At 43.1% G+C, this 14,823-nt stretch overlaps 1 protein-coding gene across 2 annotated transcripts in view; it reads left to right on the top strand.

The window, feature by feature from the left end:
* Positions 1-980: 980 nt before the first annotated feature.
* The window catches only part of msrab (methionine sulfoxide reductase Ab), a 38,761-nt gene continuing 24,918 nt past the window's right edge, over positions 981-14,823 (top strand). Inside the window, exons 1-4 of one of the 2 annotated variants that reach the window (XM_082516414.1) lie at positions 981-1,381; positions 8,848-8,916; positions 9,073-9,192; positions 13,519-13,623. In XM_082516414.1, coding sequence (XP_082372540.1) covers positions 1,096-1,381; positions 8,848-8,916; positions 9,073-9,192; positions 13,519-13,623 — 580 coding nt within the window. In that variant the 5' untranslated portion in view covers positions 981-1,095. The remainder of the gene's footprint in view (positions 1,382-8,847; positions 8,917-9,072; positions 9,193-13,518; positions 13,624-14,823) is intronic. The other variant, XM_082516415.1, reaches the window with a different exon arrangement.

Genomic DNA, 14,823 nt, shown 5'->3' with positions numbered 1-14,823 from the left:
TTTTCTGTGGGTTATAATTGCAAATCACACATCATATTAGTGCCAGTTAAAGACAGTGAAGGACACAATGATTGTTGTTGACTCCTGGGTGAACTTTCTCCCAAAGTAGGAGTTTTATCTGCCCAACAGTCCTAAACTAAAGATTTAGGACTTTTTGTTTAACAGACAAAACCAACAGATTCTAGAGTAGAAATTCTGGCACAATTAATTAGTTGTCCTTAGTTATCCATCAGCTGACCAATACTTTCAACTTTTCTTTACCTCTTAGTCTCTGTCTCTTTTGTCTGTTTCACAAAACTGAAATTATGTTCAGCTTTCAATCCAAGGCATCAGCTTTCATTGCTAATGAGATGTCAGATGATTGATAAGTATGCCTTTCTTGAAGACTTCAGACTGGAATTTGCGCCTTTTTAGTCATCGAATCATCATGAATGATGTCTCCAGACATAATATACGTGCACTAGTTGGGATTTTACATTCCCTCATCCAAGCATTTGTAAGTACACATTCTTCATTCTACATATTCTTCCATATGATTTTTCTAAAGAAAAATATAGGTGTCAGGTTTATAAGGCGGAAATAACCAAGAAGACCTGTGTTGTCCTCGGGATTCCCGTTTGCCATTCACCTAGGGGTCATTTTTGACCCGAGGACAACACAAGGGTTTAAAGGGCATGACTTTTTCGATATTTTAGGATCGTTTATGTGGTCAGAGTTGTGTCCACGAAAACGTGGCCCATCTTTGTTTGCATTTCATTTATCCTGCAGGGCTTAGAGCCATTTTGTTAGATATTAACTGCGAGCTCTTAATGCTGTTTCTCATCAACGTTAACCACAAACGAGCATTACTTTATATAAAATACCACAAAGGGGAAATAACCTTCCATACATCTATATTCCAACCCGCTCCACCAGTAGCACCTCCTACAGAATGAGCGCTGATTACTGGCGAGTGCTCATTTACATGCTGGACGCCGTGGATATTTATTTAAATTTAATTTCTTTCCCGCACACGGTGCTGTGCAGGCTTTTGTGCCAAAGTCATATTAACCCCTTGACTAGTTAATATGCAGTGCACGGCGTTGCCCACGCGCGATGAATATTCATATTGATGGCGTTTTCGACGACGTCTCTCCATCCCTTCCTCCCTCCCCTTTATCCCGCTATGTAACGGAACGACGTGGCGCTATGGAGGCATGCCGGAAGACTCGGGCAACCTCACATTTACGCCCTCAAACACAAACACAGATCGTGTGGCTCCTCGTAGTTTACGTGTGCTTCGCTGTCGCTGAAACAATGAGCGATAAAACATTTGATAAAACTCAGATGCCGAGCAGAGAGGCCGCGCTGAAAGGAAGGGAGGAGAAAATGGTCGTGGCAGGTAAATATCGCACGGTGGTGAGTTTGTACCAAGATAACAGTTGGCACGGGGGTGACACCTGGTGCTCCAGGTTACCTGTGGCACACGCACACGAGTGACATCAGAACAGCTCGTGTGAAAAATAGTGACAGAAAACAGCGTCGTTGTTAAGAAATTTTAAGTTCAGAGCAAGCAAAGTAAGATGTGCAGTTGGTACTGCTTTATAAACTAATTATTAAGTGTATAGATAGTTGAAGTACACAAGTAAGTAGCTGAAGTATACAAGGATTAAGGTGACAGCTTCCAAACAGTCGAAGCCTCTGCTCCATCTGCAGAATACCTACCAGCTGAGAAACTTGTTCTGCTGTTATTTTCCACTCTTGGTAGGAGGTGCTGATGCCCTGCATGACCACAGGTTTGAACTCGTTCCATTCTGCAGAAAAATAGGGGCAGCACAAATGAAAACAGTATTTTTCAGATTATAGTTATCAAGGAAAACCCAGGTTTCAAGTGGGTGTTAGGTTTCGTTATTTAATTTTTATTTCTTTTTTCACTTGTAAGTCCTTGACTTCATCTTGGCACAACGTAGGTGTTGGACGTTTTGTTCAGGGATCAATCCAGCCATATTAAAGGTTGAGACATATCACAACAGACACACTGGTTTGTGTTAACTGAAGTTATATCCCTGCGCACTGCAGTGTGTGCAACTGATGGTAAGGGCTTGTGACTGTTTATCCCGGACATTATGGCTGTCTTATGACAGAAATTGAAAATATGATCAGATCCAGAATCACGTGAAAGTCTGTCTTGGTGGATTTTCAACAAGTAAATCTTCCTCCACTTTTGTAACTGACCAGACCTGTTGTGTTGTCAAAACTCTGCAGCACAGTGAAAAATAGAAAGGCTTTCAAAAGTCAGGCAAAAGGAAGAGTAAATATATATATATATATATTTACTCTTCTTCTTCTTTGCATGCAACTTATTAATTTTGTGAAGCTATTAGTTACTGTTTGATGAACACTTACTTACAGAAATGAATGCCAACACATTGCAATAACCCCAAGGTGACACTGAACATAGTTTAGCAAACCGTGCTGGTAAACAACAATGGTAAATGTAACATACACGCAATGGTCATTTGCTTTAAGATAACCTACTACACACACACACACACACACACACACACACACACACACACATATATATATATATATATCATTTGTAATGTTTTGAGTGTTAAGAAAGTATTTTACAGACGCTATATAGATGTTGATAATGGTGGCAGTTTATATAGCAAGAGTTAGGCACCAGACATACATACACTACGATCATTATAGTAAGAGAAGATTATCAGATTTCGGGTTGATTGGTAGTCAAGAAAATTACTTAGGTTCAGGAAAAGCTCGGGGTTTGAATTAAACCACTTTCACAATGTTAACCACGTCTTAAAAAGCCTTCAGAAACCCCTGAAAGCGTACTTCTCCTGAAACTATATTTTTAGCTCATCCTGCCTGTGAACTTATTCCATGGCGGGGCATTTACAGTTCGTCCGTCCATCTACAATTCCTCAAGAATCGCTACTCCTCCTACAGTATTGGTCAGAATTTAATCAAACTTGCACACGTTTATCACCTAATGGGTCCTCACCTAAATTGTGCTCAAGGTGAAGGTCATACTTGTCGTTTTACGGGCAATAACATGAATTGCGATGGATTGTGAGCCGGATGAGTTACAGTGTCATTGACGTTCTGGCTCCAGTCTTTTCTCCACCTGAGCTGTAAAACTCAGCACAGCATCCTGAACAGTCAGTTTTTCAGTGACGGTTTTGGAGCAGCATTAATTACGGTGGCGTAAGAACAACACCAACACATTGATTCATTCTCCATTTGGGTTTTTCCCATGGAAGCTCTAGTATACTACAACCCTTCCATCCAGGCAGACTATGTACCGCCATATATAGTTTTAGTTTTGTTTTCCAAGCATTGCACAGTAAGTGAAGAGGCCATTTTACGATGACTAGAATGGATGCAGTATTTGTTGCTTAATTTATGTTGAATTAAATGTGTTTGAGCTGCAGGTCAGAATTATTTACTCTTTAAATTACAGTTTTTATTGGGTGGAAATAAAAATGTTAGTATTTGCTGGACTTTTGACATCACACTATGGGTTGCTGATATGGATACGATGACTAAGTAAATTGTATCCACAGAACTCTTGTGTTAGCCTGACATTTTCACAACTGTGGAGATATAAATATGGAGGTTTGGAGCTTTTTTACCTGCCCTGACATTAACTTTTCAAACCAAGTACCTCAGGATACATTTGCTGTGATACTATTTAGTAGAGTTGGAAATAAAAGTTATTTAATGTCTTTTTTTTTCTACAAAAATGATAATAATCAAGCATGCCAACACCTGCCTTAAATGTGTCCTGAAGACGGAGCCAGTCTGCTATCAGTCTGCGATTGAATGGGGTTAAGTTAGCAATTACATGCAACCTGTTTCTGCAGCAATTAACTGTGATAGGTCATAGAAAAATCACATAACTGTTGCTGTCTACATGGACAGAAACTAATATTTAACTATTACATTTGTGCTCAGCAACTTTCCCTTTGTTTGAGCGGTTTGGTCGAGTAACATTATCTCAAGATGGTGGTGCATGAGATCAGCCCTCGCGTTTGTTGTATTTCCATAGTAGTTTGATTTAATGAATAAAATGTCGATATTTGGTGTCACTGAACTGTATCTGTATTTTTCCCCTCACCCCTCTGTTTAGCCTGTTTAGTGAATGTGTGTGATGTAGTCTGTGGACAGTAATAAAATCTTTCAGTCAACAACAAAATCTGTAGTGGCAGCAAAAGCCTGTTGGGATATGTGGTGGGATTGTGTACAAATAGTTGTTGATTAAGTCAGGATAACACAAATCTGTTTGGATCAAGTCCTCAGCTCTGTTATAGCCATCCTGGCACAGAAAATGTCACATTTAAACAACTGAATGAAATCATTTTACTACTTTTTGCTGAACTGTTCGGAATATCATTCATTCTGTGAGTCAAACATCCCTGCCTCACCTCAGCTCGTCTTGTCGTTTCATTCACTTTTTCGTCTTATTAATTCGGGACCGCAAGGCCAGTATCAGTGTACCACCAAGGAGAATCGTGGTGTGATATGAACATAGATAGCTCTATCCACAAAGTGCATTGTGGGACCTGGGTGTGAGCGCATAGGATGAAGCCGTGCCGCAGCGTCCAGAGGTCCATCTGGGCATTATGCGCATGAAGGCTCCGCCCCGTCGTAAGTTCCTTCTCCGTCTGTTGAAGCAGCTCGGAGACACCGCATGGCAGAAATCTGTTCCTCCCCTTTCACCATGGGGGAGCAGTTTAGATGGGGTCGTTCAAGTGTGTGTATGTGTGTGTTGGAATAGCATGCTTCTGTGTTTGACGGTGTGAGCCATTAAGCATGAGTAATTTAAGGATTGCAAGAACGGTCTCCACATATGCCCTGTGCTGTCCCAGCCTCGTGTGTGTCCGAGTGCACGCACTTGCGTCCTGTCCACAATGAAGATCGCTAATTTTGAAAGCTACTTCTAGCCTTCCATTTAAAGAAGCACCCCGTTTCTTGTTCAGATGTCCTGTTGTCCTGTGTTCTCTCCCTTCCTTGCTCCAGTCTGTATAATGTACTCAGTGACCTTGGCGAGAATGATCCAGTGGCAGATTGCTACATGGTAGGGGCACAGTAGCTATTATTTTGAGTCAGTGCGGGATAGACTGCCAATATTTCTTCTAAACAGGATGGGGGAGGTCAGCTGACTAAAATCAATCTCTGCTACATGTTTCACTATAACTCTTAAAAGCAGCTTCATAGAGAAGATATATTTCTGGTGTTATACCTCTGTTGCTTCTCTTCCGTCTCTTGATGCCCTTGGGTTCCTAGTTTTGGAAAGAGCTTGGAGGGGGAGAAAGCATGCATGCGTTGAGTAAACATATAAATTAAGTATCCAAACAGAAGATAAATAAATGAGAGATTTGCTTATGGGCGGTCCTGCAGCTCACTGATTTTTACTAGAATGTCAGCGCAAGAACATAACCTGAAATCTGTCATTTGATTCTTGTATGGTTTCCATACCACAGTCAGTCAGTGAATTGGAGACCTTTACACTCTTCATGCATCTTGGTCAGTGCACTCTGGAGTAAACCCCTCTGTGACACTAGCTGTATAGAAAATCATTGGATTTGCTCTCATATATGTGTAGGGGGAGAATGAGCATTTTTCTTGGGCCACTTGGAGACTGTTTTATTTTTTTCCCATCACACCGGCTTGTGTTAGATTTACGAGCAGGCCCAAACAGGATGCTCCTCCATCTTTGAGGAAGGGGAATAGTGGAGCTGATGTAATAATCGCAATCTTTTTCCAACCCAGAATAGTGACTGTGTGAGGTGTATGTATGCATCACAATAACAAGTTGGGTTAGTTGTTTACAGGCCACAGCAGCAAAGTTTTCATTACTTACCTTTTAATGGTATTTTTTTTTATCCCCCCCTCCCCAATTTGTTCCACTCTTTCTCGCCCCTACCCACCCTCCCATTCAGCAGAGGAGTAGTTGGCAGCGGCATAAAGCATCAGCCTGCTCCGACGACTCGTGCCTGAGTCCCTGCCAACCTGTGTGAAGCTAGGAAGGGGAATAGGAAAGAGGGAGGGAAGGGGACGAAAGAGAGGAAAGCGATAGAATGGATTTTTTTTTTTGGAAGGAAGTAAACAGAGCAGCCTGGAAATCAACCTTCCAATGCCAGTTTTGGCATCCAGGGATAGAACCTCTCCCGGGTCCCTGTGAGGAGGCAGGAGCGCTTGGACTTCAGTTTTACGGGTGAGAAACACGGGATCACGGGTAGAAGCGGAGGTTAACAAAGACTAAATACCCACTAAAACAAGTCAAACTGGGCTTTATTGTCCGCTAAACAACAGACAGATTGTTGTCCCCTTGACTGGTGGTAAGCTTGATTCAAGCAGAGTGGCAGGGTGTCCGGGTTTGATTTTTCTGGTTCTGGTCCAGCCGCCTACAACCGACATCCTAAAAGCAACAAAAGGTGACCAACGTATTCCGCTTCTGTCCTGCTGCACTGTATAGAAGGCGCAGTGCTTTTCAGATATCCGAGAAAGCAAAGACACGCAAAAAAATTACGCCCATATCTCATCCAAGTTGGGAAAAAAAGCCTTTTCATGAATCCTTCCCCCATATTCAGCCTGTTTTCTCCTTTTGTAAGCCCAGTCAGTCACCCTCCCTGCTTGTTTTTTTTTTTTTTTTGTCGTCCTCTGTTCTTTCTTTTGCTGGCGTAGTGAGGGAGCGTAGTGAGGGTATTCAGTTCTTTCTCAGTGCCTGCGTGTGTTAGATGGGGTAATTCTGGCAGAGTGGGGTGTGGGCGCTGGTCTGGAGGGGGAGGGCGGGGGGTGCTGGACCAGGCACAGTGCAAGGAGCCAGCCTGGCACTGTCTGGACCTCTGCCAGATGCTCCCTGGGAGAAACACCCACTGCAGAGGTTGGTGTGCAGGTGATTGTGTGGCTGGTTGCGTGCATGCAGGCAGCCGCGCACATGTTTAGCAAGAAGGGAGTGAGGGATGATGGGAAGGTGGTGCGAGGAAGAGAGTGTGAAGTGAAGATGGAGAGCAGCTGACAGAGATGAGAGGGCGGGGAGATTTGGCTCTGAGTTTCCTTCTTTGGACAGTGCTGTGTCGGCATATTCTTGGCTAACTTTGTTTTTACCTCTCTCTCTCTCTTTTTTGTTTGTTTATTTGTTTGTGTGTTTGCTTTCTCCGTGTTCTCTTGGATGAAGTGCTTGGTCTTTTTATATAGCGCCCAAAGGCATGGTGGTCCGAAAGCCAAAAAGAATCCTTCACTGCCTCTCTGCTACCCTCATCTGTTGCTTCTCACTGGCTATTTACGCCTTTTATTGTTTTGGCAAGCTTGATCTCTCCTCCTCCCACTTCTCCTCCTTCTCTATCGCACACTCTTCTCCCTCTCACTCTCTCAGTTTCGCGCTCTCTTTCTCTCTCAGTCGTTTGGCAGCTACAGTACTTTTTATCGTCGTGGCCAGAAACAAAGGACAAGAGGGTGAGAGTGAGCGGAGGATAGAAACAATGCAAATTCACAGGGAAAAAACGGAAGATATCTAATGTTCTCACACCTCCTCAAGTCACCTCCATCGGATGAGAATATTTTGCCCGTACAGGCACTCATATACTTTGACTGGAGTTAACTGTGCTCGTGAACATGACCTAGCACTGCCAAACAACCTGCTGCTGAAAGACAGCACTGTCGCACAACAGGAGGGCAAGAAGAGACCGCCTTAGGGCATCCAGGCCCCCGTGACATTTTACTTCTTTGTGCTTGTGCAGTGTGCTACTCCACAGTAAAAAACAAACAGTTTTTTGTCAAGTAACAGAAGTGCCTTAGCACGCCAAGAAAGTATTATCAGCTCAAGTGTACTCTTTTATTGTGTAGTCTTCCAAACACTTAATCTTAAGGGCCCAAGCATTCAGAAACTGTTTCTTTTCTGTGCTCTGCTGTCTGGGTTCGGAACGATTTCTGGAAGCCTAAACTGAAGGTAGCTGCTGTTCTTTGGCCTTTTGTCGCAGAGGGAGATCATCCCATCTAGGAAATGAACTATTATGTCCGTATCAGATTAGAGATTGTTTTTATTCAGGTCAGTGTTGCACATAACATTTCTGAGCAGCCAGAAAGTAATCGCACATTGAACTCAGCGCAAGCGTCCATTATTGGGATGTGCCTAAGCTCTTAGTGTACCCCGTGGCCTGTTTATCTGTAGACTAATATTAGTGGTTGCAGTACAAACCAGCCTTGCTTAGTGGAGATTTGCACGCTAAGTCACCTCAGTCTTCTTAAACCCTAATCCCCCTCACACATCTGCGAGCTACACACTCACACACACACTTCCTTTTTAGCACTCTAATTCCACTCAGCACAGTTGGCAGTAGAGTGCTACCTCTCAGCACTCCAGTTTGTTTTACTTATTGGGTATTTTTAACATGATGAAGATTAGGGTGGCATTGAGTCTACTTGCAGTGCTCTTCCCCACATGTGAGGTTATACAGGCTCACGCCCTTGAAGTGTAGTCATCTTTTTTGCTTTGTGGACGCCCAGTGGTGTCGAGCTGCACACTAAACACGCTTTCATTCCACATAAAGTGAAGTAAGAGGGAGAGAGATCAGACAGAACTGCTGCTTTGTGTTTAATTGTGTGTATTGAGGAGAGGACAGCAGGGATAGAATAGCAGTCAAAGCTGTGTAATCCCTTAAATGTCTTTCCTGCACAGAAGCCTCTGGCTTTGATTTGCTGGCCCGGGGCAGCCTGTAAAGACTTGTGAGGCCAAATCGAGGCGCCTAATAGGCCTCTTTGCTCTCGTATTGTAATTTGTACTGTTGCAACACTGTGTTATGGTCTGAAGCCATATTTGCACACTGTTTCTCTTCACAGACAAGCATGCAGTCAATGGGAATCCAACTGTGGAGCCTTTCCCAGAAGGGATGGAGACCATCATGTTTGGTGAGACTGCACAATCACACTTTTGAAAAATCAGAAATAAACCAATATGGCATCCTCTTTTACCAGTTTGTGGTTAGTAACACATTTTGGCGAGAAGCTGGTTTTACTGTAGCGCTGAAGCAGGGGCGATTCATGCATTTGTTTGTGCGCATCCAGGAATGGGCTGTTTCTGGGGAGCCGAGAAACTTTTCTGGCGACTTCCGGGAGTCTTCTCCACACAAGCGGGCTATGCAAGTGGCTTCACACCAAACCCCACTTACGAAGAGGTCTGCTCAGGTACTGCGCTTTTACGCATTTGTGTAATTATACCTGCACTTTGATTTATAATAACCGATCATGCTACCTTCCCCTGAGCAGGACATTTTACTGTTACATCTATGGCCAAAATAAAACAGATAAACAGCTGGAAAGGTTGCTTTAAGTAAAGCTATCTCTTCCTCTTGCTCCTTCCCTTCATCTGCAGTCAACTACTCAGAATGCACCGCTCCAGATGGGCTGCACCCACCCGTCCCCACCCCCCCATGACCTACTTGTAAGGATTGGGCTCTGTACTGTGCTGTACTGCGGCGTTTTTGCCAACAGAGGTTACTGTGTATGAAGTAGTGAGTTTGATTTGGCGAACGTGCCGGAGATGAAGGCATAAATCCTGAGTATTTGCAGTCGGAGGCTTTGAAAATGTTTGGCTACCTGTCTGAATCCCTCTAAATTAGTCTCTCAGCGGTCCTCATCATGACAGTCGAAAAGATTTATGTAGGCAGTTGATGTATATATTCAAGAGAATATGTTAGATTTTACTCTCCTTTTCCCTCCCTTGTGTTTTAGGAGATATGAGTGTTAGTTTGAGGCTTCTCCATCACTCCATACTGGCATAATGTCTAGGTGAAGGCACAGCATGTGTAAAGGAAGGGAAAGATGCTCTGGGCTTAGTTGGCAGATTTTCTGAGCAGAGCCCTTCATAGAATTTCTATGTTTCTATCTGTTCTCCTCCCAGTCCTGCTTTCTGTCAGTTTCCCAGCAACACGATGGTCAGCTATGGAGGAAGATGGAGATGGAGACAGATGACAGAAAAAGAGAGACTGAGTGACGAAGCAAGTGGGGAAATGGGTAAAATAAACTTTTGAGGAAAAAAAGTGTGAGAAAGAATGGTTACCTGTCCATCGGCTGAGAGAGTGCAGGCGTCGCTCCATTGGCCATGACGGAGCAGAACACTGCGACGGCATGAGACCGAGGAGCTGTCAACACAGCCAAGGCAGGACAGACAGACAGACAGAAAGAAGGGGTTGATGGAACTGTCAGAAGAGCCAGGGAGGGATAGAAGGACAGGCTGGATGCTCTGACAGACAGAAATAGAAGAGGTTGAGGTGCAGTCAGATTCGACAGACACAGACAGACAGCTGGGAGTGATGAGAAAATGATGTTATTATCAATGAGCATATTTGAACTAATTTGTAAAACAGTCCATTGCACGAGATGTTTGCGATACAGAATCAAAGGCTAATGCTGATACCTTTCAGTTCTACCGTGCTGCATGAAGATGAATCCAGTCCTCCAACCATAACAGTCAGATAGACTGCTGATCATATCAATGGATTTTTAAAAATCTCTCATTAGTTTGTTATTTTCTGCCAAACCTTAGTAAACTAACAAGTGGTAAAATTGGTTACAAAAAAAGGTTGGTGATTGTTATTAGAACAAAAAACCCCCATAAATTCCAGACTCCATTGTTTTGCTTATATCCTCACAGCGACACAGCACCACTACACGACTTCCATGTTTTCCACTTTAGTTCAGTTTATATCTTACAGATAGAGTTAATGGAGGCCATGTGTAGATCTCTAAGGTATAGGCCGTAAATTCTATTTCAGTGCAGGATCTGAACTATTAATATCACAACCACTATAATAAATAGGAGTGGAAGAAAGGAGAAAGACTGTGACTGTTTATATAGTCTTTCATACACTTTTGATTTGGGTTGGAAGGTCAGTTGTGTTTTGTGATTAAATATAGGACTTTTCTATAAGGAACCACTGTGATTATGTTGTGTCATTCACTGTGACTTGGAGCAGTGAGCAGAAAGTTTGCAGTAAATATGGCTTTGCTATAGGGCCATTACTGCAATAGAGAGTGTGTGTTTTATTGCTTCATGCTGTTTTGGCTCTGGATGATTGCTACTGGCATAAGAAACTTGTAAGACAAATGTCAGAAGGCAGTAGCCCCAATGTGAAGTTATATTTTTCAAGAATGCATTCTTCAGCACAGGCGTAGCTTCTGAGTGCATTCATATAGCCACTGTGGGTGAAATAACAATAATTATACTTAAGACTCTTGTTTGCTCACTGAAGGTAATTCCAAGTATTTCTGTGGATTTCCAAAGCTTTTTCACTCATTGCTGTTTATAACAGCAGATAACAATTAAACTAAAAAGGCCAACGGGATGCCATGTTGGGCTTTGAGGTATTTTTCACCCAGAGGGCTGTTCACCTTGCTGAAGGGTCCTTCAGCCAAAAATTGAATCTCTAGCAGCTTTAGTGTTGCTGGCCTTTTCCACTTTCACCCCTTCCATGTGCGACAACCCTGAAGAGTCATACCACAGTCATATTATTTCAGATCTTAACAGCTATTTTTGCTCACAGCATGACTGCCAGTCTGCAACCACACTCACTGTTCTGTGTTTGCAGAATGTTTGCAATCCCACAGAGTTAGAGGTTTTATACAGGTAATACATATTAAATATGCCAAGTCCAGTATTATGCATAGTCTCGAGCCACCCCTCATTTCTTTATATTTTGCTAATATATTTAGCTAACTGTGTTACACCAGATAAATGACATCTGAAAGTGATGTCATTAAGAAATAATCCAGACCTGACCTAACACAGGACCCAAGAGATGCATCTGGCCCATCAGCTGATCCACCAGCTGTTCACTGAAGTCATAAGAAATGATTTCAGGGTGAGGGTGGCTGTTAAGAATTCAGTTCAATTCAATTCAGTTTTATTTATACAGCACCAAACCCCAACAACAGTCACCTCAAGGCACTTTATATAGTAACGTAGACCCTACAATAATACATACAGAGAAAAACCCAACAATGATAAGATCCCCAATGAGCAAGCACTTTGGCGACTGTGGGAAGGAAAAACTCCCTTTTAACAGGAAGAAACCTCCAGCAGAACCAGGCTCAGGGAGGGGAAGCCTGCTGCAACAGAGAGTATTTAAAGCATTTTTTAAAGTATTTAAAGGTCTTTTGAGACGATTATTGCAAATTTGCAATTTTTGGTTTAAATTGTCATGTAACTGAGATCCAACAGTTAGTGTCTTCAGCCATCTATAAAACACAGTGGAGGATCTGTCATAGTGGTGTTGAGGATCGTATCATAATTGATGGAATAATGAATGCAGAAAACTGCCATCAGATTTTTATCCACTATGCAGTGCCATCTGGAAAGCATCTGAAAGCAGTGGCTCCATTTTCCAGCATGATAATGATCCCAAACACACTGCCAATGCATTTAAAGCATACCTGGATAGAAAAACACACAGAAAGCTTGACTAAGAGAGTTCAGACTGTGTTGAAGAATAAAGGTGGTCATATGAAATACTGTCTTTCAAGCTCCTATATACTGTACTTCTATGAGTATTTGCACATTTCATTAAATAGCTCCACCTGTTTCCAATTTTCCTTGCAAAATATAAACACTTGAGGAGTTTTGCTGCACAATATGCTTATATATTACAATCTAAATCTAAAAATATGCTTAAAGTTTCTAGCATCACCTTTTTTTTCAGAAATTAGTTAATACACACTCCTTGACTTTGGTAACAACAGTTTAAATAAACGAACTCCTCCATTTTCATTTGGCACACCATGTTCCTCTGAGCATCATTTAGAAAAGAGAAAGTTGGTTTCAAACCAGATGCCTGAATTTGGCAGACATTCATCTATTATCTGCAATGCACCTGATAAATCTTTCTGTGTGGGCATCTTTTGTGTGTGTGCTGTATACTGTACTTACAGTTTCTTCTGAAGCAGTTCCAAGCTGACACCTCTGTCTTTATGTTTAGAAGAAAAATGTGTTTGCAAAGGGGTGCTTGGCGTTTGAGATTACCTTTTCTGCTCTAAATGTGTTTCCCGTTGCGGATGCACCTACATGTGAGACTTAAAGCAGCTCCTACTTTGTGAATGCCTGCAGGCAGCTTGTTGAAGCTTCGGGGTCCTGGCAGCTGCAGACAGGAGTGAGTGCTTTTGGCAACCTCCACCATAAACCCCAACATTGACTGCTTTCTCTCTTGCTCTCTCTTTCTATCTGAATCTCTCTTTCTGCCACTTTCTCTCTCCCCATTGTGCCATGAGCAATGGCTGACTGTCTTCTACCTGTGGCACCTGAACTCACTGCACAAGCATCCCACTCATGAGCTCTCCTTTGCAGTTTTCAGTAGGCAATTGTTTTAAATTTAATCAGCTGTTACAGTATGTCCAGTGTTTGTGGTGAAATGTAGGAGAACAGAGTGAAATAAGGAGAACCTGGATCGAGTGGACATCATAAGAGGGGATGTCGTGTCACTTTACTTAGATTAATGCAAATTTGTGCTTCTCCACTAGGTCTGACAGGTCACACCGAGGTGGTGAGAGTGGTGTTCTCCCCCCAAGACATCAGCCTTGAAGAACTGCTTAAACACTTCTGGGAGAAGCACGATCCAACACAAGGTAGCAGCGCACACATACACTCACAGACAAACCCCAAAGTTGCCCTCAAATAAGTCCTCTCCCAAGGGGCACAGGGTGTATTAGAGCAGAAGGATGATGCCCAGACGTGTGCCTGTGTGTGTGTGTGTGTGTTGTGGTGGGGGGAGGTCTCATGGGTGTAAGTCAACGCCAGACAGTGTTAATGTGTCTGAGATCCAGCCATCCATGGAGAGACCCACCAGTGCGGTGCATGTTCAAGCTCCCGAAAACCTCACTGAGCATGTGCGTCTTTCTTACTTTATTATATGTATACCAGCCTTTTGTCGTTCACTACACATATTGGATTCTGGGTGACGCAATGATGATACTAAATTCGCTCATTTCTAGGTTGAATAACGTCTTTGGATTTTTATGTTATTGTGCTCACTTGTGCTTCATCCGTGGGTTTAGTCCCTTAACGACATATCTGAAGTAGTCAGTGACAGGAAGCTGGTGACTGTTCAGAAACTTTGGAGCGACGTCGTAACAGCTCGCTTAACTAATTCAGATGCTTCACTTGTGATCGCTATTCCATCGCACTTGCACAGCATCGACAAGGACCACATCCCCCAAAAGCCATATCTCTTCTTTTCTTCAAGTCTGTTGCTCTCTTGTTTTCTGTGCTCACTGGAGGAGGTGATGTAAGAACATTAATGCACCGGGAGGATATGTAGAGGGTGTGTGCATCTATGTGTGTGTGAGAGACAGAAAGGACAGGCAAAGAGGTACTGTGCTCACTTATATTGAATGTAGGGAGGGGCATGACAACTTGGGAAGAGATGGATCAAAGATTCATAGGCCCAACCTTCAGGCTTGTGTGCACGCACGCAACACTCACAGTAACGTTGCCCGTGACGGTTTTGTCATCCCTTTTGCATCTGTCATGATTGCTCTCTCATGATCGCTCCTGGTGTGACCTACATACACTGGAATGTCAGCCATGTTTGTGCGTCTACCGCAAATACCCAGATAAATACAAGCATAAGCTTTTCACTTCGGCTGTTCTACATGAGGCAGGATTTTGGAAGGATGCAGGGGAAGAAGAAGCTACTGAGCGCTGAAGATCATCCAAGAGCCCCATCCTCCTAATCAGAAGGGATTCTTCTCCTGTTGACCACAGCTGAGAGCAGAGACACGTCTTACTGGGGGCAAAGAGTCGAGCTGACACACCACGGTGAAAAA

The sequence above is a fragment of the Aulonocara stuartgranti genome (genome assembly GCF_965226115.1).
Source record: "Aulonocara stuartgranti genome assembly, chromosome: 19".
NCBI classification, from domain to species: domain Eukaryota; kingdom Metazoa; phylum Chordata; class Actinopteri; order Cichliformes; family Cichlidae; genus Aulonocara; species Aulonocara stuartgranti.
Note: the sequence above shows the minus strand (reverse complement) of the source record. Positions and strands in the feature narration are given on the sequence as shown.